Here is a 22,050-nt window from a genome sequence, read left to right as displayed (position 1 = left end):
GAGGAAAAGCTCCCACGATGTTAGAGAAACAGAGAAAAATAATACTACTTCCTGTTGTCCATCAAATGGTAATAAAAAACAAAAGCCCAAAAAAACACAAAAACAGGGGGTGTGAGATATTTGAAGCTGCAAAAGCGCAGCATGAAAACGGTGGAAAAACACTGGCTGGGTGAAGTTGGAATTCACATAAATGTTTTTTCTTGTATAGGATTTATCATCAACCCTTTAACCTGTACGTGTTACATTATAGCTGCAGGAAAGGCTTTGTTAACCCTTTGAGATATACTTTGAGTAATTTGATCCGATTTAAAATTAAAATGAGGAAAAGAGACTGACAAAAATTACTTTAGATTATGTATTGGAGCCTGCTTAGAGTCCTTTTGAATTAAATTTGGCCATCACTGATGTCCACTGATGGCAAAACAGACGTAAATCATGACATTAAACCTCATAATAAGCTTCCTAAGTTACTCAGTAAGGGGTAATTCTTGCACAAATATCTCAAAAGGGTTAGAAAACTTTTTTCTGCAACTATATCAGTAAAAATCAATAACAGATCACCAAGCTTTGGAAAAACTCATGTGTGCAATGCAGTGAGGATCTCATAGAGGAATTTATTTTACAGTAATATGTGAAAAGTTCATGGTAACATTTGCTTCATCTCTTATTCACCCCTTTCTCTTTTCACATTCTCCAGACTCAGCAGAATGAGCAAGAGCATCCGTCCATGCTTTTAAAAGCTTTCCTGCATAAACCACTGCCAGTGTGACTTATTCCAAATACAAGGTTAAAGGAAGTCTATACTTCCTCTATGAGCCAACCTAACTTAACACATTGCACACATAATTGAAAGAACCACCACCCTAGATTGGTTGAGATAATGAGAACAAATATTACGAAATTCGGTCTGGGCCTTCTCCGGCTCAATGACATGAGGTCCAGGAGCGATAAAGTCAGCTTTTTCAAGACGCTTTTTAAACAGGGTGTCTGCAAGCAAGACAGCAACAACCAGTCAGGTAACTAAAGACAGCAAACCTCCAGAGGTCTGTCAGATTCGTACATAACTGCACTGCAGATTATTGAGTTCTGCAGTTTTAAATGCTTCTTTAATTACAATCACAAACATTCAGAGGTCCATTTCTTTTAATAGTTTTAAATTAAAGACACTCTAGTGAAGCTGTTCATTCTCAATGCATAACCTGCAACTTTTTTAAGTGCAAACCTATCAAGAGTTAAGAGAGCCAAATTAAAACATTTGGAGCTTTGAAAACAATCCCATCATATAGATTAATGTTCCTCCTTTTCCTCCTCACCTGCTTCTTCGATGTTTGTGCACTTCTGATACATAGAAGTACGCAGCGTGGGCGTGCGCACGTTCAGCATGCGGATCTTATCCACGCGAGCATCAAACACCCTCAGCGTGTGCTCCTTCTCCTCGTCATCGTGACAGAGGATCTTACTGTCGATGAAGGACGCAAACATCTGCGTCTCTAAGAAACGTGACAGGAAGGGCAGGTAGGGTTCTGGTTGGTCAGACAGGAAGGAGGCCTGCACACAGTCACAAAGGTACAAGATATAAAGATTACATATATATTATGCTAAATCATTACTATGCTTTGCTAACAAAGCAGCTATACCACTTTACCTTGTCAAAGTTCTGCATCTGGTCTCGATTGGTGAACCAGGACTCTTTGTCATGACTCGGCTGGATGACAAACACCTCATAGTCTGCAAACATCTGGGTGAACCGGTTAGCGAAGACCTCGCGCACCTGGATGTTGAGCTGGTGCATTTTCAACTCTTCCTCGTCACACTGAACCCGCCCATCCTTGTTGCTGCTGGCATCCTCTCTGACCTCCAGCTGATGTGCATCAACATTAAGAAACATTGTTGTAAATGCTGATTTTGACCGATTACAATACAAAAGAACACAAAGTAAGAAGGGTCCGAAAAAAGGGAAAACGCTCATTGAATGAAGAAAAGAGGCAGAAGCACATCTATTTTTCACGTCACCTCTTGTGACTTTTATCACATTTATAGTGATGAAGAAGAAGTAGGGTCATGGGAAAGATGGCCAAGGACATGAGTCTTGATTTATGACCTCATTTTAACTGAACATGTCAGCATGTCAGCTGGACAGATGCCAGCGCCAGGCAGCTAAAATAACAGAGCAGGGCTGCCACTGTGCAGGAAAATATCCAATCCACTGACGTGACCTGGAACGCCATTTAATCAGGGCCTTGTTTCTTTAATAGGAATTCAGCCGTGCCTTTAGATAGGAATAATTATAAGGTCAGACCTTGACGATGCGCAAATCCATTCAAGGAAAGCTAATGTTGCCCACAACAGCATAAGCTGCTTACGCTGTACAGAGGCCTTCTCGAAGCATCCATTAATTCATCCGTCAGTCTTTAGACTGAGTGCATCTTATTCATGTACCGCAAAGCTGAAAAATAGTCACACGACTCAGAAATGAGTTGGTGTATTTAAAAGGAAGAGAAAATATTTTAAAAAGCAAACCACCTCCTTTTGTGTACTGACAAGACATGTGTTTGTGGTGTAAGAGGGCGCCCCCTTATGTTTGCTGTCCCTTACTGCAACGATGCTGCTAGTAACGGATGGTTATGGATGCACTTTAACTCAGACTTCACTCATCAATATATATTCTAAGAGTTAATTACCTACTTATAGAAATATATTAATGCCAGAAGAAAAAATTTTTTTCACTGCAATGATTTTTCTACAAAGAAGAGGACCGTTAAATATTTTAATCAAGCTAAGCTCCTGTCCTAAAAATTAAAACACCTCAAATGAATTTCCAGTTGTCAATAAATTCATTAATATAAATATATTCGTAGACCTGGTGCCCAATCTAAAGCTCCTATTTTTACCTACTTAAATGATCAGTCTTGGTGATGTAACTAAGCCCAGTGAGTCACACGTGGTTATTTTTGCAGCCCGTTTTAATTAACGACATTACATCATTTCTCACCTTGTCTAAGCTGACACCTGTCCGCTTGACCAGAGCCTGCAGTCTGGCAATTGTCTCATTCTCTCTCAGCAGGTAGGAGTTGAGGGGTGAGGCCAGATTGCCGTTACGCTTGTCAGAGACCATATCAGCTGCTCGGAAGCCCCGGTACTTGGCCTGGCTGTCGCTGGAGTAAATGTTTCCCTCTGGAGACACGCCGAAGGACATGAGCACCTCGGAGATCTCCTGAATGAACTCGAGTTTGTTGGGAAACTGTGGCAACTCCTCTGGCAGTTCAATGAAGTGATTATCAATGTCCACAAAACACAAGTTTGCCTGGAATAAGAGAAATAGCAGAGTAATGATTATATTACATTTAACAAAGCTTTACAGACAGTTATAGTATTGTAATATTATAGATCCTGTTTTTATACATTTCATTCAGTTGGACATTCCAGCCCCCTGAATTAAAAAGGTCACTGATGACTGAAAATATAAAGCTGACACGCTCAAGAGAGCAATAACGGACTCTGAAATACCTACACTGTGTAGGTTATACGAAGAAAACGTCTAGTTCAAGTTCAGTTCATTTCCAATTCAGGGTCGCGGTGGGGAGGAACCTATCCTAGCTGCCATAGATCATGAGCGGGTTACACCCTGAACAAGTCACCAGTCTCTCGCAAGGCCCTGACTCAGAATCTGGTTGTTTACAAGATATTAATCATCAGTGAAAGGGATGATCATCATTCAGCCATCCCACAGCCCGGTCACGAACGGCTCTACTTCACCTAGACCAACTGAAGACCCACACTGCTACGGCATTAGCGCGTCTATGCATTGCACCAAACACGAACTTTTAGGTTTTCTCATACTGAGCAGCATTATTATTGCAACAACACATCATCACACAAACATAAGGCTGAAATGAAATAAAAATATCAAGCAGCAAAGCACAAATCAAATCAGTGCAGAAGCTGCAACACAGTTTGTGAGATAAGAACAAATAAAACCATGAAATTAAAGATTTGGTTTCTGGAGCGGTAACAAATATTAGACATGACGAAGGTTTGCACTCAGTAACTCAGACACTGCTCTCTGAATGTACCTCCTGTGGCAGCTCTAGCTTGGTGCGGTCATCCTGCCCATTGGAGTGGAGGCCCATTAGATACGGCACAGGAGCATCGAGGAAATGGAGAAGGGAGGCGGGCAGGATGGGAACGTACACATGCTGCCACTGGAAGGGGAACATTAAGGCTGTGATGCTCTCTGCCACCGTCATCAGCCTCTGGTAATCTGTTACACACAAACAGACAAAAGATAAAGATGGGTGTTTGTAGCAAATGCAGCTCTGACATCAGGTTCATCGTCTGATCTGATAACCGATCAAATCGTTAAAATCTTGGTTGATCGTTGTCGTTTCCTCCATTATGAAATTTACCAAATGCTGATGCTTTTATGCATTTACTAAACAAAATTTATTGCACAACACTTCCCCCATATCTGAAACCTAAACAATACTCGAGCCAGTAAACAGCGTATGACAGAGGTTACGCAACATGACTGTTTGAATGTTATTTTAATAGGATTACATTGTTATTGCCTTGTCTTCTGTTTGCTCTCAGAGTTTGAAATCCATCAGCTGCACCACATGACGAGACAGCTAATCCCGCTATGTTTGCAGTAGCAGTGTTATATATGACCTTTCATCTGCTTGATCACTTATTGGCTGGGGTCAAAAGGTAAAACGTGGCTGATGGTGGCAGTTTGAGGGCAGATTCAGTATCGACGGCACATGTGAGTGACCTAACTGGAGTGCTTATACTTTGTTACAAAACTCTTTTGTTATTCTCTGTTCTGTACTTACAGGAATGAGCTGGACTGATTACCAACCTTTAAGGAATTAGCTGTTATGACACACAGAATGTGGATCCTGTCTACCTTTATGGAGCAAACTCGCTGTACCAGAATGACAGGGAATGACTTCTGAAGAGCACAGTTGATGTATCCTGAGCAGCCCTGGGTGCTTTACTATCAACTGAATCACTTTAAGTATGGTATTTGTTCCTTGTTGCAATGCCACTCTAAATGACAGCCTAATACACACAGCATTTTTAAGACACCAAACTAGAGATAAACTCTTGCCTGATCACACATTAAGTTTTGGTTCCTGTAAGGCCCCACCATTTCTTTTGAACACAAACTCCACTGGAGGGCCTTTTGTGGAGTCTTTTGGAGGATCCAGACTCTGAAGTGTGACACAGCTTGCCAGCTGGCACTCTGGCCAACATTAAATTCCTTTATCATGACTCCACACAGCAGCACTCCTCCGAGTTCAGGCTTTTGCACTTGAGCCAACTGGTATACATGTAAATATGTGTCCAGTCCTCATCTGCATTCCTCTTCTATCCCGCTGACACCTACTGCAGATTCGGGAGCAGCTCTGCCTCCCCCGGTATGGTGCCAAAATAAATACCTTTCCTTCATTTGGTCATGTGCTGGTCCATGAGAAGAGACTCTCACCCCAGCCTGGGCCTCTCCCTCATCCCTCTTCTCAGCAGGCTTCCTCTCCCAGGATGGGGACATGAATACTAACATCACCCATCTCCTTCTTAAACTAGGCCACTGACAAGAAACCACTTGAACAAAGGGTCAAGCATTGTCGCTTACACCTAAAGCTGCATGACCTCACCAGTTTAGAATTATCCACACTGAGCAGTGGTAGAAGCTGTGACGGAAGAGTTCGCACGACATAGAAGTGAAACTCAGCACTGTTCTGATCGAACAACTTCTTGCAGCAGTCTCAGATTGTGTCACTAACAGAGGGCACTTGCTAGTTTTGAGCCATTACTATATTAGCAGTGATTAACAGGGAATAAACAAGATAAAACACTCTGTGCTTTCTCTGCAGATGTAGATTAGTTAAGAATAAGGAAGAACTTTTGTGACATTTTGGGTTGACACAGATCCCAAAGATATCATTTGCTGCCGATTTTATTTTGTTCTATGGAAACAAATTCAAATAAACTCTCTTGATGTCTTTTGGGTCTCCATACCATCTTTAAATATTTAGCTAATGTCACACAACAGATAACATCGGTCACTCATTTTGGTAAATGTCATTTTATTTGCCAGTAGGCACAGATCAGTCAGCAGTGATGATATGAACCTGAAGCCTGACTACAGTTGTGGTCATGGGCGCAAAATACCTTGACATTCAAGGGCATGAATGTCAAGGTATTTTAGACTTGTGATTTCTTTTCCCAGGGTGGAGTGATTGTACAGCATACTACTTAAAAAAAAAAAAATGAACTGGGTGCACACGTTTGAATTTATTTGGATTATAATTTTTTTTTTTTTTATTCCCACAGGGTCAAACATACATAATGTCAAATGCAAACTGCACTTCAACCGGGCGCTCTTGGTAGCTATAAAGAAGAATACTGGGTGGATATTTAACCGGTCTTCTTGGCAGAATTGGTTCCTGGCACAGAGTCAACTGACGATCCCGGAATCTGCAGTTGTTTAGAAATGGCTCCAAGAGACTTTCCCAATGTGTAAATCTAAATTTCTCTTAGATCTTCACCAATTTCCTTGGACTTTCTCATTGTTCTGAGTATTGCTTAATCTGATGACTTCTGTCAAACAATTCTGTTGCTGGCACAGAGGAAAATATATCGTAACGACTAACAAGAAGTTAATAGACCTTGGTCTTGTCAAGTTTAAACGCATTTTAGAACCTTGTGCACCATTTATTAAAAGATTAAGGTGAATGCAAGCATACCTTTGAACCTGCATTCATAATCTTGACCCTTTAGACTGTAGATTAGAGAAAATCCAAAATAAATTAAAACAATGTATACTGTACAATCATTCCACCCTAGAAAAAGAGCAGTTCAAAGAAATCATTAAAAACTCGCAGTACCACGACATTCACGCCCAAATTTATGTAAACTTCTGAACACAACTGTATATGAGAGAGATCCTAGATCAGATGCTCAGTTTTTACTATGAATAGCCTAGAACACTAAATATTTTAAGAATAAACCGATATAATTTTCTCGATTTAAGTGACTCTGTCCCCTCATAACAACAAAGACTACAAGATTTTTCATGGAAAAAACTATGAAAACGATGATACACTGGAAAGCTGGCATTGTTTAATGATTATTTGTGTGTTGCCAAAATCCCAGCGTGATTCTGTATAATAGTGCGGCAGCCTTAAAACACAGAACGTGCAGACAGGGGCGCAGCATCATATTTGTTGTTTTTAAACTTGATTTGTTAAATAGTAAATGGACTGATACTTACATAGTGCTTTTCTACTCTGACTGAGCACTCAAAGCACTTTCTTATTGCAAGTCACATTCATACAAACATTCATGCAGTGCTTTACTCTATGCTTCAAGGACACTTCAACATAATGACTGGAGGAACTCTGAGCTGGACTCTACAACCTTCATCATTTAATCTCCCTCAGATCTGTGCATTTGCACTTCTCCTTTACACCTTTTTGTCCCTCCGACTTCACCTGTCCTGTCACACTCGACTTCAATAACCTCATGTCAGAAAATGACCAAGAAATAAACATAAAGAAAAATGCCATCTTAACTGTAGTAACAACACACATAGTAGTGTTAGTGTCTGGGAAGGACAAGAAGAACAGATTGTATTTGAACATCTTGTCCTCTACAGCTTTGTGGAAAAGATGCTATCTACGCTGTTTTTTTCTTTTAATCAGAATTTCAGTGTTATTTTTAGCACATGCCACACACTGTCGTCTCCTTATTTGCAGAGCATCCCCCGCCTCGGTGTGTGGCGTCCCTTCGTAAAAATCCCTCAGCTCTTCCTCAGTGGCAGATTGCCAAGGCTCAACTCTCCACAACACCCTTCACATGTTCTGCAGTGATGAGCCTTATGGGGGTGAAAAGAACCATGATGTCACTTCCAACCAATAATAATCATCCTGCATCACTTCTCTCCTCCCTGTCTCCAGGTTGCCTAGCAACACCACAGCTTTCCCCATTAAGAGCTTCTCCCTCCTGTGGGCCCTGCAGTTTTGTAAACCATTTGCTTTCGCTTGCAATTGTAGTGAATCCCATCAGAACATCAGATCCATCCTTAAGGGATCGCCAAGTTTCTCTGTGCACACGCACGCACTTTCTCTCAATGGTGAACGCTGAACAAAAACTACAGCTTTCTAGCTAACAGATCCTATAAAATTAGGTAATTTAATGTGAGATGATCATTGTGGACTCGAAACTGATTTGTATTACTACTGAACATTGCTGAAGTAGTTTTTTTAAATTCCTCAGTTGAGCATTGTTTTTCTCAATTGAGCATTTTTCCCAAGGACACAGGATACATAGATAGACTAAGGAAGGTTATCCTGCACGAGATGGAACAATATGCTTAAAACAATTGTTTCAAACACCAGATTCCTCTGAGCAAGGCTTCCAAAACCTTGGAAATTTCTCTGTCAAACAATCCCCTCTTTCCTTCATTTCTGACAACATTTCTTACACCTGTAATGTGAATGGCAAGGTACTACGCTGCCTACCAGGGAAATCAGAACATTTTTTAATAACTTCATCTGTATGGCAGCCAGCTGTTTATAGTAGAAACACATCTGATTTCTGATATGGATAATATGTTGTGCAAAGGAGTTCTGACCAAGATTAACACAGGCCTTCTTATTATTATTAGACCATATAATGTTTTACATTTTCTTCCTGTAACTAATAATAACGACACGGTGAGACTAAATATGACTGAAAAGACTAGAATGAATATACAGTGTAACAACATTTTTGTGTGATTAGCAATCTAAGTATTCCGTTTCCTTTGTTAGACATCCTTCAAGCTCCCCAGATAATACCTAGTCTCATGGGATGACAGGGACATGTCCCCCAGCTCCAGAGAGATCTCTTGAGACACGACTTTACTAACAGGATCACATGACCTCACCACCCGCAGAGAAGCAGATGTTTCATATCATTTACAATTAGTTTGTCCTTTCAGCTATTTAGAAAACATGTCCAATTTTAATGAACTGTACAAACTAATGTTAAATTAATAATAATTAATATATTTGACACTTATGCACGTGGATGATGAACATGTGTTTAGGCCAGCAGACCAGCTACTTACGCTGTGAGTAGAGCAGTATCTGCATCTCTAGCAGGGCACACGTGAACAGCTGAAGAACGTTCTCAACCCCCAGCAGGTTAAACATTTCACTGATGGCAAAGTCAAAGAGAGGCAGCTCTGATGTGCTTGGCCTCTGGCACACCACAGGCCCGTAGACGCCTGAGAACTTGAGGGATCGCCCAGAAGGTGGCAAGGGAACCTCGTAGAGGATGTTGTAGATGTAGCTCTCTAGGGGAAGGGGTGGGGGTTGTGGGGAAGAGACGGCCTGATGAAGCTGCTGCAGCACTTTGCTGCAGGCCTGAGCGAAGGCCATGGGTGTTATCAGGCAGATGCACTTTGACACGTATAGCGTGTCGCGGCTTATGTCGTACGAGTTAAAACGCTGCAAACGAGAGATGGCGGGCGCGGCGTGGAGCATGGGACGAGAAGGGGTGTGTTGGCGTCTCTGGTCCTCGGGTCCTTGTGGGGAGGTGGGAGTGTGCAAGATATCATACTGCTCTGCGTTGTGCATGTGGTAAAGAGTCTGCATGGCACTGCAGATCTGCTTACTGGTCACCTCCTCGAAGAAGGTGAGGGCAAAGCCATAGGTCCGAGAGCCATCCTCTCTGGTGATGATAAAAGAGTGGAACTGAGGCTCCCGAGAGTCCATCTGCGTCCTGAACGCCAGACCCTTTGGCATACAGAGCTGCAAAAAGGATATACAGGAGAGGATTCAGAGAGCTGAACAAAGACAAAGGGCTCATCATGGAGATGAAACTGTAGCTGGATAGATTAAAATTATTTCCTGCAGATCAAACAGGAATGATATAATGTTTTCATTTCCGAGCTTTAGAGACTGCGGTAAGGTCGCTTTCCTCCTCTCGTTGTGTGTCTATAATTCAAATTAATAATCTCCTGACTCACAGACACAACAGCAAAAATTATTTAAAAGTTAAAACAAAATTACTATACAATATCTTCATATCACTGAAACAGTTCACTACATTCAAAAAAATACTTATACATGCTTTACATGGAGAATTGTTGATTTGCTCCTTAACAGATAGGGGTCCAAGTGATTTGATCATCACATCAATTTTTCACTGACAGTTCATCACGAGCAGTTATTCCACGCTATGTTTACCTAAACCCTCAATGTTTTTACCACCCTGTCATATGCCAGCTACATCCTTTACTCCATTAGAGGTCCCTTAAATCGATCAGCTGAGATCAGTTGAGAAAAAAGTTTAACCTGGGATCAGCCCACTTCATGTAGACACAGGCTATTTTGTCTGTTTCCTCTCTGAATGACTTTTTAATGTCTCCCACACAGCTGCTTGTTCCTTCCTGTGTGGATGCCCTATAAGAGTAGGTGTTACCTAACAGAAACCTCTCTCTTGTTTGTTATTTATGGCCATTTCTATTTTTTCAATATTATATCCAAGTGAAATATTTTTATTGCAGGCCTGGTGATTTGCCTTTGGTAGAAAGCCAAAAAAATGTTTAAAATTTAAGGGTTCTTAAGTTGTATCAGCATCATACCATACCATGCCCACTGCATCCTGGTCAAAAGGATTCCACTCGACATTGTCTGGATAATGTGCTAGGACTTTGGATTTAAAGGTTCTCCGCAGTGGACTCTGCTCAAAATTCTCACCTGAAAGTCAAACAAACAGAGTGCAGAAAAAAAAAACAAAAAAACAAAAAAAAAACAGGAGACAAACAGTTAAGAAACCAGATTTCCAGATGCAGACGCAAGAGCAGAACAGTCGGCTTAAAAATGTCAGCTGCAGCTCCAGAGGAAAGAGCACATTAGCATATTTGTCTTGAGAGGAAAATTGTATTGCATCAAATAAAGCTGCCAGCCTCCTGCTGTAGAAGGTAAACAGGAAAATACACTCAAACAGCAGCATTCGATAATTTAAATTAGATCATAAAAAAAAATAATGAAATATAGCCAACTTTAACATATCTCGATGCTTCCTGACAGCTTTATTGGCAATACAGAGGGACACGGAAAATAATCAGTCATAGAAGCGCAAATTGAGTTGATTCAAACCCAGAGCTAAGCAGAAGTGATGCACATACCAAGGCAGTACTGAAAAGTCATTCAGAGCGTAGGGGGAGAGTAAACACTGACCAAGCAATGGCAGTGCAGGCAGCACTGAATTTGTGTGTGTGTGAGAGAAACAGAAGCAGTGATTGTCAAACATCAGCTCGTTGTTCAGCTGCTGCTGAAGGAGGTGAGGGAAGACGGAGGAGGGGGAGAAGAGAAATCAAGAGTGTGCAAAACAGAAAAGACGTGTCCCCACACCTGTACAGAAAACAACTGAAAACACAGCTGTGCAGCAACAAAAGAGGGCTGCCGAGAAAATAAAGTGTGCCGGGTTTAAAGGGTTTAAGGGTTAAAGCTGAACTTAAGTTAGCAGGAAGAGAAGTGTGTGTGGTGGGAAGGTTACCTTCATTTCCCCTTGCCAGTTTTCCTCTGGCCCCATCTCTGAATTTAGTAGCTTCTATATACTGGCATAAAGCTACACAACAAATAAAAAAAAATAGAATTAAAAGCCTGCTTCTTAATGGGTAGCGCATCACTTCTTATGTTGTGTTAACAGATCACGCAGCTGAGAACAAGCTGCACACTCGGGGGACATCATCGCGTCTGGGGACAGGTGGGTATGTTAATTCAAGCCAACTGGTGGGGATATGACACTAGGATGCTGTGTTTCGCTGTGTCTTTACTGGATCATGCAAATCCATACTGCTGCAACAACATGGATCCACAACCACCAAGTTAGCAGCAGCACTCTCAGCCAAACGCTACCCTTTACTAACATGCACACACTGACAAAGTTAGTCTACTACTGTCTAACTGTTGAAATCTTTACCAAGTACATCCATGTCTGGTTTCCCAGACATGGATTATTAAAGGCCTCCGCTTAAAAAAAAAATAAAGTGGGCTAGGGTTAATCCATGTCTGGGAAACTGAGCCATACAGTATTAAACTTTTATTCATGAGTACTCCAAGCAGAAAGGTGTAGGATTTTTCTTTTTTTTTCTTTTCCCACGAATGTAAGAATAAGGCTGTCAATTACTAACAATTAAAAAATGTGGCAAGTGTTATCTCTGTGGCTGGATACAAAGAATAAATAACCACAATAATGAGTCACAGCTTTGAAGTGGGTGACACATTCATCATTAGCATTACACAATCCACATACATTGCACTCAGTACTCACCGAGCACAGTGAATGTGGATTAATACAAACCTGCAAATACTTCCTAACAAAGACACTCTCTGAAGTCCTTTTGGGAAACATTTCCATATGTGTGATCCGCTCTAAAACATACTCAATTTCATGCTGGAAAACATGTCATGGTTTGGCAAAGTGCGCCGATGTTTAGATGCTATCAGCAAAGAGTCATGGGTTAGATTACAATGAATGAGCGCCCTTGTTTTGCAGCTCTGCAGCTCAGTTTCGATTTTTATATTTTACACACACACACAAAAAAAAAAAAAGACCCTCTGCAGTCCTTCCAGCCAGTTAAACGTTCTCATGCATCGCATTGAACAAACATCAATGAGAGCAAATTACAGCAGCATGTCAAACCCAAAACATGCTACTGACTGTTTTCTAGCGACATCACCTTCAAAATAAAGCTTTTATCAGGCTACTGTGACCTGTGAGATCCATGAAAATCAGTTTACACTGCTTTTATAAAATGACTCGGTAATGACACGTGCACACAGACAAGAAACGATTGCTTTCTCAAGTCTGGAGGATTGCATTAATTCGCTCTGCTGCACATTAGCATTTTACCAAGAACCCTAGCTAAACTTTTTGAAAATGATGGATTAAAGTTATATCAATAGGAAACATCAGATGGCAAAAGTATCCGCTGGATTCAAAAGTCTTATCCTTTTTTAATCGGACATTAATAAAAGTGTTGACTGACGCGACAAACAGGTTCACATTAGAGTCCTCAGTACAGACACACAGATCCTGGCAAGGGAATAAAAGTCTTACGGATTAAGTGCTTTAATCTCTTGGTTACTTTCATATCCAAACAGCCCACGGGGAAGAAACTAGGCCAGGAACACATCTCAGACTACAAAAACCCCAGCAACTGAAGGCAGTAAGATTATTAATTAAAAATAATTACATATGGTGATAATTCATAACAACCTTATGTAAAGCACTTAGGTGTCATTTGATTTTCCTTAAGCAAATGTAAAATGCAGCACAATTGATGAAAAATGGCATCTGCTACTCATGAGGATGTAATGTAGGTCAAACTCAACGACAGAATGCAGACATGGAGCACGATGGATTCAAGCTGATTGTTAACCCGTTCAGTAGTACAACAAACATCTGGAAGCATCTGGCTGTGCAGCAAATAAGAGATGGCATGTTCTTTTAATTTAAATAACAAAATCAACTTAAAAACAAACACCTGGCTCTTAAGCTACTACAGAAAAGTTTGTTGACTGTGAAACTCATGAGCACAGATGAGCAACGCCTTATAGGAAGCCACAACAAAACACTGCAGAGGCATAACAGTCCTTCCCAAAGAAAACACATACGAGGGTCTAACGTTTCAATTGCAAAAAACATGCAGAGCTTTCACTAAATAAAGGCAGCTTTGAATGAAGAGTAATGTTACTCAGATTAAATTCCAAGAAGTAAAAGTTAACCCTGCGAGTTCTAAGTTATCCCTACTTTTGACTCTAAAAGGGGCGTCCACACAGCAAGCGATGCACTCATTGCTCATCACTTTGTCGTTGATGATCAGTCATTAGTGGACATTCTAGGCTCCAGTTGCCTAGGTAACCCTCAAATGTAATTACCACCCTGTCGTAAGTCAATATGCAGTATCCTGCACTTTTACTAGTAGAACTTGAACTTCTCACATCGAATTTGATTAAACTTTAGTTCAGGTCCCGCCCATTTCCCTTCACTTTCACTTGAAGTCGTAGAAAGTCACCGACTTCCTGTTGTCTTTGGTTGGCACATCACTGCTAGTCGTTTCCTGTGTGGATGCCCCTTGACTATATGCTCTCAGAACATGTACATTTTTAATTGTTTTCCCAAATTCAAGTCAATCCAAGTTTGTTGCTTTTCTCCAAAACTCTGGGTTAGTGTTGTGCTCATCACTTGTCATGACCTAGATGTCACAGTGCAAACAAAGAGTCTATGGCAAATTTACAAAGCTTACAATTCTAGAAAAATCTCCATTTATGTAAATGCAACGGCCATAATTAAATGCTATTTTTAACATGTGGCTGGAAACAGCCACAGTTTTACAATATTAAATTTGAGCTTTATCAAAAACTAAAAATATCATTCCCAGATTTGCATTTTCCACGGCTGTCCACACAGGATGATGTGGCTGTTGTGTTACATCATGAGGCTTAAGTGAAGCTGCCTGAGACAGGTGTTCACTTCAGCTTCATCTTTATAATTAAAACTAATAACAAGCCAACTGCCTCACCTGGAGAAGCCATTTGTTAACATAAACACCAACAGACGCTACAGTGTAAACATCATCTTCCTTTGTCATATTCTCCAGCTAATGGACTGTGATGTAATAGAGTGTGGACCGGTAGCAGTGGGAGTAGAGCGTCACTGAGCTCCTCATCCTGCGAGCCAGGGACCACCCACAGCTCTGCATCCCTCCTGTGATCACGAACACACACTCCTACTATGGCACGGTTCACTAGGCTAGACATAAAGGGATGCACCTCCCTGACTGTAAAGCTATATTCAAACATGACTAAACTCCCTGCAGCACAAAGTGTTGTACAGACTGCTGACACGTCAAAACAGCTCAGCAGCAATAACGTCGACACTCATTCACCTAGCGGGCCCGGCACTGGCAGAACATGATAGCTCACTCACAGCCTAAACTCCCCGCCATCACAGCTCATGGTCCCCTGTGTGCTTTCTGTGAGTTTAACAAAAAGATAAGTTTGATTTTTTTCCCCCCACTTGTTACAGTGTGGGATGATTTCTAAGCCGACACCAAAGTTGCTGCCTTATCGCATTCAATTTAGTTGTTAACATGACTTAAAAGCTATTAGCCAAAAACACCAGCACGGTGTTTCTTAGTTAGTCTGGAGGTAAAAAAAATGTGTTTAACTCTGGAACACTAGTTTGCAGTTTTGTAACGCTATCACTAACGTTGCATATATTTTACCCGAAAAAAGATCGTTCCCATTAAAATACATTAAGGTACCCTATTCACATCTCATACAACCCTATAAAAAAGGGTCTAAAATTAATGAAAGGTTAGGGACTGATTAATGAAAAAAATCCAACAAAAAAATAAATAACAGAACTGGGAACTTGACTATAAAACTTTTTGACCAGTGGAAATTACCATTAAGTGATCTTTAGTCATCGCATATGTGAAAAATCCCCCTATGCTAGTGTTTTAGGTTAAGAAAAATGTCGAGATGTCAAGAAAATCCCATAACAGTAATTGACCTTTTAATAAAAACACTATCATTACACAGTAGTACAACATACAAAAAAAAAAAAAAAAAAAAAAAAAAAAGGACAAGCTGACCGCATAAATAAAAGACAAGTTCTTTTAACTGTCAACACATCATCTGATCACATTAAACTATGGTCAATTCGCAGACTGTATATAAAAGATGGTAACCGCTATTGTTATATCACCCATTGGTTACTGTAGCCCTAGCACTTTCCATCTTTTGTAACATCTATATTTGTACATGGCTGTGTTGAGTAAGGGAAGAAACCGGCAGACACAACACCCTCTGTGGTGATTTTACAACTAGATGTTCTTTTCGGAAACCAGACGAGCTGCCTTCACTGACACAGAGGCGCAACGACAGCAGCGGTCGTCTTTATTTATTGTCGAATGATGTCTCGAACCCAGTAATGTCAGACTGTCAATACTTTTATAATATCTACACCAATATCAATAAAAATATCTTCCCTGGATATAATATTATACCACGACAGGTTTCATTTTTTTTTTCCATAGTAAAGTTTTCAACTTGTCATACAAAGGAGAGCTTATCACAGTGGCTCCGTCTTTAAGGTAATTAAGCTGAAATTCAATAACCACTGAATTTTAACTCCCACATGTTGAACACTGCAGTAAAACCACCATCACTAACCACTCAACATTGTTACACTCTTGTACAGTTGCCAGTAATAGTGTTATTAGCTACAATGTAACTGCTAGGTAGTATTCATTCCCTCTTCCCTCAGGAAAACTGTCTCTGAGGGATTAAATGGTCAAAATTAGTTCACCTTTGATAATGAAGCTGAAATATGGCACATAACCTACAAATACCAGACAGGCTAATATCATCAGAGTGGCGAGAAGATGCCGTAGGGCCATAAAACCTGGTCTAACACCGCAGCAGCCTAAAATTTCAGCACACATCTGCTAGCAGCCAGGGGATTGAACTGCGGAAAAATTTGACCTGGTGGAAAAACAACCTTTTACACAAGAATGTGCAGGTTTAATTACTCTGCCATGACTGGGAAGAATGTAAACCTTCATCATTCAGCAAGTGGAGTTTAAAAGCCATTCTACAGTTGTGCACAAGGATAAAATATTTGCCATTTTAAATCAAGATAAATGTGAAAATAACACCTGTTCTTGGATATTATGATCAGTGGGGAGTAGGCTTCCACTTTTGGCGTTTCCATTTGAAATTCTATTTTAAAGAGACTGTAAATATAATTTAATATAAAACAAAACAAAACAAAGAAACTTGGGTCTCTTCAGCTTTGCACCATCAAGTTGCAGATGCTGTGAATGTTCTTGTAGCTCCAGTAGTTCCAGCCCATTGGTACCAATGCACAGACCTCAAAGCTCCGTAACTGCATGCTACACGCCAATATGCACAGCGGGGGGGATATATGTGGTTAACCTCAAAGCATTTGCCTACAAACTTCTACTTACAGTCTTTTATTTTTTTTACCAGAACAGTTTGATATCTTCAACAGTGAGGTTGAGACAACTCATTTCAAATTTTCAGTCCCGCGGGCAAAAAGTAGCGCTTTCCTCCTGCTTGATATATTAAAACAAAAACTGAGGTGTTATCAATAATAGGATCAATCACTTGGCACAGCATGGCCAGCTTATACAGCCAGTTCTTGTATGAGGTCCCCTATATTCAGCGCCATATAATTTTAGCTGTACACTTTGCCCTGGAGGATCACGAGGTTTCTAATAACTCTTCAAACTGCATCAAAAGCTTCACTGATGCATTTTCAAAGGGATATTTTAAAATACCGGCCAGGTCCAGAAATACACAGCTCTGAGTGAAAATATGAAAGACGACATTTTGCATTTAAAGCTTTCAGCTTTCATGTTGAGCCATTCAACCTCATTTGTTTGCCGAGTCGGATTCGGGGACAGAGAGGGAGAGAGCGAGAGAGAGGCTGCCTGGGAAATTCAAAAGAGATGTTTAGCATTTGAATAGGTGGAGCCTGTCTGCATGTGTACTTATATCCTTCAGCTCCCTGTGCTTCCAGCGTGGCCTGTGAAGCTGCAGGGTCATACATATGCTAATCAGGTCCTCCCTAAGCTGCCAAACACCACGCTGTAAGAAAGTTTCGGTCATTCTTTGTGGATTGACTGTACGTGAATCACCACTGGATCATACTGAGAAAGAGGAACCGGCATGCAGAGTTTCATTTAATTAAATCTTTTCTTGTAAGATGCCTTCAAGTCATTTAAAATGTTTCTCAAGTCTAAATATGTGCAGTTTTCTTGTTCATAACGTCAACATATACTCATTTCGGATATCACCTTTTGAGGTCTTTTAAGGTCTTTGACATACAGCTGTGTCGTTACATTCAAATTTTTTAGGTTATTTATTTAAAGTTGTGACTACTTCGTCTTCTTCCTCTTAATCCATGATTTCTTTCGCCTTGTTCAGATGGCCAGATCTCCTTAGGTTAAAGCCAAAACTCTTTTTGCCATCTTTTTGTATTACACACACACACACACACACACACACACACACACACACACACATACACACACTTCGGGACAACTAACCAAAACTGTAAACCCCCAGGTATACCTGTAGCACATGTTTAGCTGACATGATCATACATAAGCCATAATAATGGAATTTCCACACCATTTCCTCTTTTCAACTCAGACTGAAACAGCTGATAAGGGCAAGCCCCTAACCTCGTTCTACAGTAAACAGCAGCAAGATGCAGTAAGTAGAACAACATCAGTGAAGTTTGACCTCAGAGTCCCGGTTTGCATGTCGAAGCAAAGTTTCAGTCTAGTCAGAAGGCCTTAAGAGAAACCTCATCACGCACGCAGAAGCATTAAGTATGCAGGCGCAATATGCAGGTGATTTAAAAATATGCAAACCCAACCTGCAAATTATATATTCATCTGTGTCTTTTCGCTTGTGTCCAAAATGAGCTGTTACCCACTCTGGGTAATTTTAGTGTCTTGAGCGTTGAGTGAAGAACAACACAGCTGTCAATTACACAATAGGGCCTTCTTAATTCGTAGCTTTGCTGCTACACAATGGTACCAAACCACAGTTTGAAGAATGGAAATCAATCACACAGCACAGCAATATCCCCACTAATACATGGCTGTCATTTTCACAGTGTTTGCTTTGTTGCACGTGTTGAAAAGCTCTACTTCGGAACTGTAAAATGTAGCTTTATTGTATCGATGGGAGGCCAAATCGCCGCATTAGTATGGACGCTTCAGACAACTCGTGCTTGGCGCATGGTTGGGTTCAGTTAAAATGCAAAACAGGGCACGTATCTAATTTTATTTTGCGAATTCAAAGTGAATTTTGTGCTAAAGACGCAAAAAAGGAACTTAATTTAAGGAAGTGAAAATAGGAAGTTGGGGGTGCTGAGGCTCTGAAAACTAAAAGGATTTTTGGTTAGGTTATTCATCTGAGAAGAACAGACGCTTCTTTCAACCACAACAGCAACTCTGCGGGGCTCGCACTACCTGCTGAGTCATAATAAATCACACAGATACGGGAGAGAAAATAAATAACAAAAGAGATTAAAATCAACTCTTCACTGAAACTGATCCCTTTTAATCACTGGACTGAAAGGACAAGTTGAAAAAAAGACAAGTGCAACTAAAGACTAAAAATTAGGTTTAAAAATGGCTTCACTAATTGGAATGGTGCCTCAAGTGAGAAGAAGCCTACACCCCTCAACTTGATCACTCTCATTCAGCTTACAGCTAGGTGACATTACAGCTCAAGAATGTAAATATCGTGTTAAAAGACATCATGTGAGCTGACTGGACTGGCATTTTTCTTTCAGCATTCAGGGGCTTTCCCTTCAGTAGAGGCAGGTGCTCTGGAAACCCCTGACAATATTACCGCAAGAGAGAGAAAAATGATGGAGATCTCAGAATTTAAAAAAAAAAAAAAAAAAAAAAAAAAAAAAAAAGCACTGTGGCCATGCTGTCATCGTCCACAGATTGTATCAGAGCCCTGGCTTTCGAGGAACTCTTCATCCACAGTTTCACATGCACATATATTCACAAAAAGCTCAATTTCATCCACAAGCCATCCTCATGCAGGTAAACTCATGACAAAAAAAGGACCTCAGTCTCTAAGCAAAGCAGTATCAAGGTGTGTAAGTACATGCTGTCCTCTTATTAGATCTTTAAGCTATTTATGTAATAGTCTGTAAAGAGCTGGATGTGCTACAAGAGGAGGAAGAGGATGGTTATATGTTCAGCGAGGGTCTCTGGTAGATGATGAGAATTTCAGAGGTGGGATCTGACCGGTAACCTTTTGTGTCGTTACCTGAGTACCTGGTCTCCTCTAGTGAAAGCCACGAGACAGTAGGACAGCCTCGTCACATGCAATTAGATTACACTGGCATCAGTGTTACAACAACACCAAGCCTAATTTCACTGTAGGCAAAGCGTTTCCTTATGTAAAATGTGTACACTGCGTAGCGTCAGCATCAATTCACACGAATACACCCGGAGTGTGAAATGCAGCAAGGACTCTATCTACAGCCTTTGAATTTAAATGCATGTCAGCGCTTTAAACGAGGCATAACCAGCCAGTAATCCCCTTCGCTCCTCATCGAGCATTACAAACAAACAGGCTGGGAGAAGATGAGCTAGGCCTGGCGTTAGGTTCGCTCTGTATTTACCCTGAAAACATACATTAACCGAATTCATAGATGACATGCACAAAAAAAGCATTACAGTCTCATTATCAACGCCGACTCTTTGTTATGATACCCGTTCATTCCTCTCTTCTTCTTTTTTCTTTTTTTTTTTTTTGCCCCAGCATCAGCCCGACATTTACCCAGATGGCTAATGTGCTTACCGGACAGTTCGTCGGGTTCCAGCCCGCTTTCGGTGTCGAGTCCGCAGATCACAAAATAATCTGCGAACCGGCAGGAACCGGAGCTGAAGCCGGTGGTCATTTTGAGACTGGTCCGGTGGTACCCTTATCCCTAAAACAGGGAGCATATTAAAGGAACTCGGAGAAGTGATTTCTCCGTGCCATTACCGACGATACGCTGCTGCGAAGCTTGAAAATCACTACCGACACTGAGCTAACCTGATCAGCTCGCAGCAAGGGACATCCTTTCGAGCGCCTTCACAATAAACCTTTATACAGGGGGAAATCGGCCTTCAGAATAAAAGTCAAGAATAAATAAATACATATATATAAATTTAAAATTTTATATGAGAAAAAATATAACAGCATATTTTATATATGCTAATCATATTGATTATGAGGAAGTCTATAGTACGAAACAACTATAACTCTAGTAGTATTTTTTTAAGAATAATAAGATTTCCAGTTAGCCACACTTAAGTTATTTACAGTGATCAAAATTGATACTAAATCATCACCTTGGCGCATGGATAAAATTCATACCTAGACATATAATCATGAACGAGCGATGGTTTAAGTCTAAAAATTCTGTCATAATTTAATATTAATAATATTTCAATTGACACAATTGAAATTCAGTTACGGTATTCATTTAGAGGAATTTATTCATTTAATAATTTATTTATGAACCCAGAGACGCTCAAAGGTAGTGCCCTTGGGCAAGGAAAGATATCTGGCATTGCCTCCCAGAAAAACTGAAAGAATTAAAGTTATGTATCCATCATCTAAACCAGCTGCATAAATGTGCTACGCCAAGGTTGTGGTTTCTGAGCTTTCATCTACCAGAGATTTTAGGTGTACTGCTCAAGAGCCAAAGTGTACTCGTGCATCGTAAAAAGCAATGGATTAGTTGTACTTTTTCATGGAAGCATCAAAGTGTGGTCTTCTAATATTCTATGATTTTAATTTGTTGAGTACATTAGTGAAAGAAGTCCGTGTGAGTATTGTGTGAATATGTCAGGGTGCGAAAATATTTGTAGAGTAACATTACAATGAACTGTACTGCAACAGTGGATGCTAATACAAGTAACTAAACAAAATGTAAGTTGATTTAATAAAGAACACCACTGCGTTGTCATTCCTCTAAGTGTTATGACACTTATGTCATGTTTTGTTAATTGCTATATCAAAGCTAAACGTTTCCATCTGTTATATTTTAAAAACATTACCGCTGCTACACATGCAAAACTAGATTACACTTAATGGGTTATTTTAACCAAACAGGCCGTGCTGCTTTACAGTTGTGTTACAATGTCACCACCTGGTGGCACTAAATAACTAACGACTGCTTTCTTTGTTGTATATTTCAGTATTATTAAATATGTGCACTGTACAGACTATGTTCAGAACTCACATTGTGTAAAGAGTTTAATGACTCAATAAATACATATTTAAAAAAACAGAACAGAAACGTGAAATCTGTAAACACTTCATACTGCAATACATCACTGCACAGTACAGAATAATACTGCTTTTGTTGCAGAGGGATACAGAAGAAGTATCACACATTATCACTGACTGGGTAAGACGATGGGGGGGG

General features: G+C 40.4%; 1 protein-coding gene across 4 annotated transcripts in view; it reads right to left on the bottom strand.

Annotated features, from left to right (window-relative positions):
- Positions 1-20,698, bottom strand: part of dennd5a (DENN/MADD domain containing 5A) — a 33,730-nt gene extending 13,032 nt beyond the window's left edge. Inside the window, exons 1-9 of one of the 4 annotated variants that reach the window (XM_005936492.2) lie at positions 20,433-20,698; positions 11,554-11,625; positions 10,642-10,751; positions 9,116-9,800; positions 4,074-4,261; positions 2,993-3,304; positions 1,646-1,861; positions 1,314-1,548; positions 898-987 (exon numbers count right to left, since the gene is read on the bottom strand). In XM_005936492.2, the coding sequence (XP_005936554.1) occupies positions 898-987; positions 1,314-1,548; positions 1,646-1,861; positions 2,993-3,304; positions 4,074-4,261; positions 9,116-9,800; positions 10,642-10,751; positions 11,554-11,625; positions 20,433-20,532 (2,008 nt within the window). In that variant the 5' untranslated portion in view covers positions 20,533-20,698. The remainder of the gene's footprint in view (positions 1-897; positions 988-1,313; positions 1,549-1,645; positions 1,862-2,992; positions 3,305-4,073; positions 4,262-9,115; positions 9,801-10,641; positions 10,752-11,553; positions 11,626-20,432) is intronic. The other 3 variants (XM_005936494.2, XM_005936493.2, XM_014338144.2) reach the window with 3 other exon arrangements.
- Between the last annotated feature and the right edge of the window lie 1,352 nt (positions 20,699-22,050).

The sequence above is a fragment of the Haplochromis burtoni genome, unplaced genomic scaffold (assembly GCF_018398535.1).
Source record: "Haplochromis burtoni strain Fernald_Lab_line unplaced genomic scaffold, NCSU_Asbu1 Contig_50, whole genome shotgun sequence".
Lineage (NCBI taxonomy): Eukaryota > Metazoa > Chordata > Actinopteri > Cichliformes > Cichlidae > Haplochromis > Haplochromis burtoni.
The sequence above is the reverse complement of the archived record's forward strand: the minus strand, read 5'-3'. Positions and strand labels throughout refer to the sequence as shown.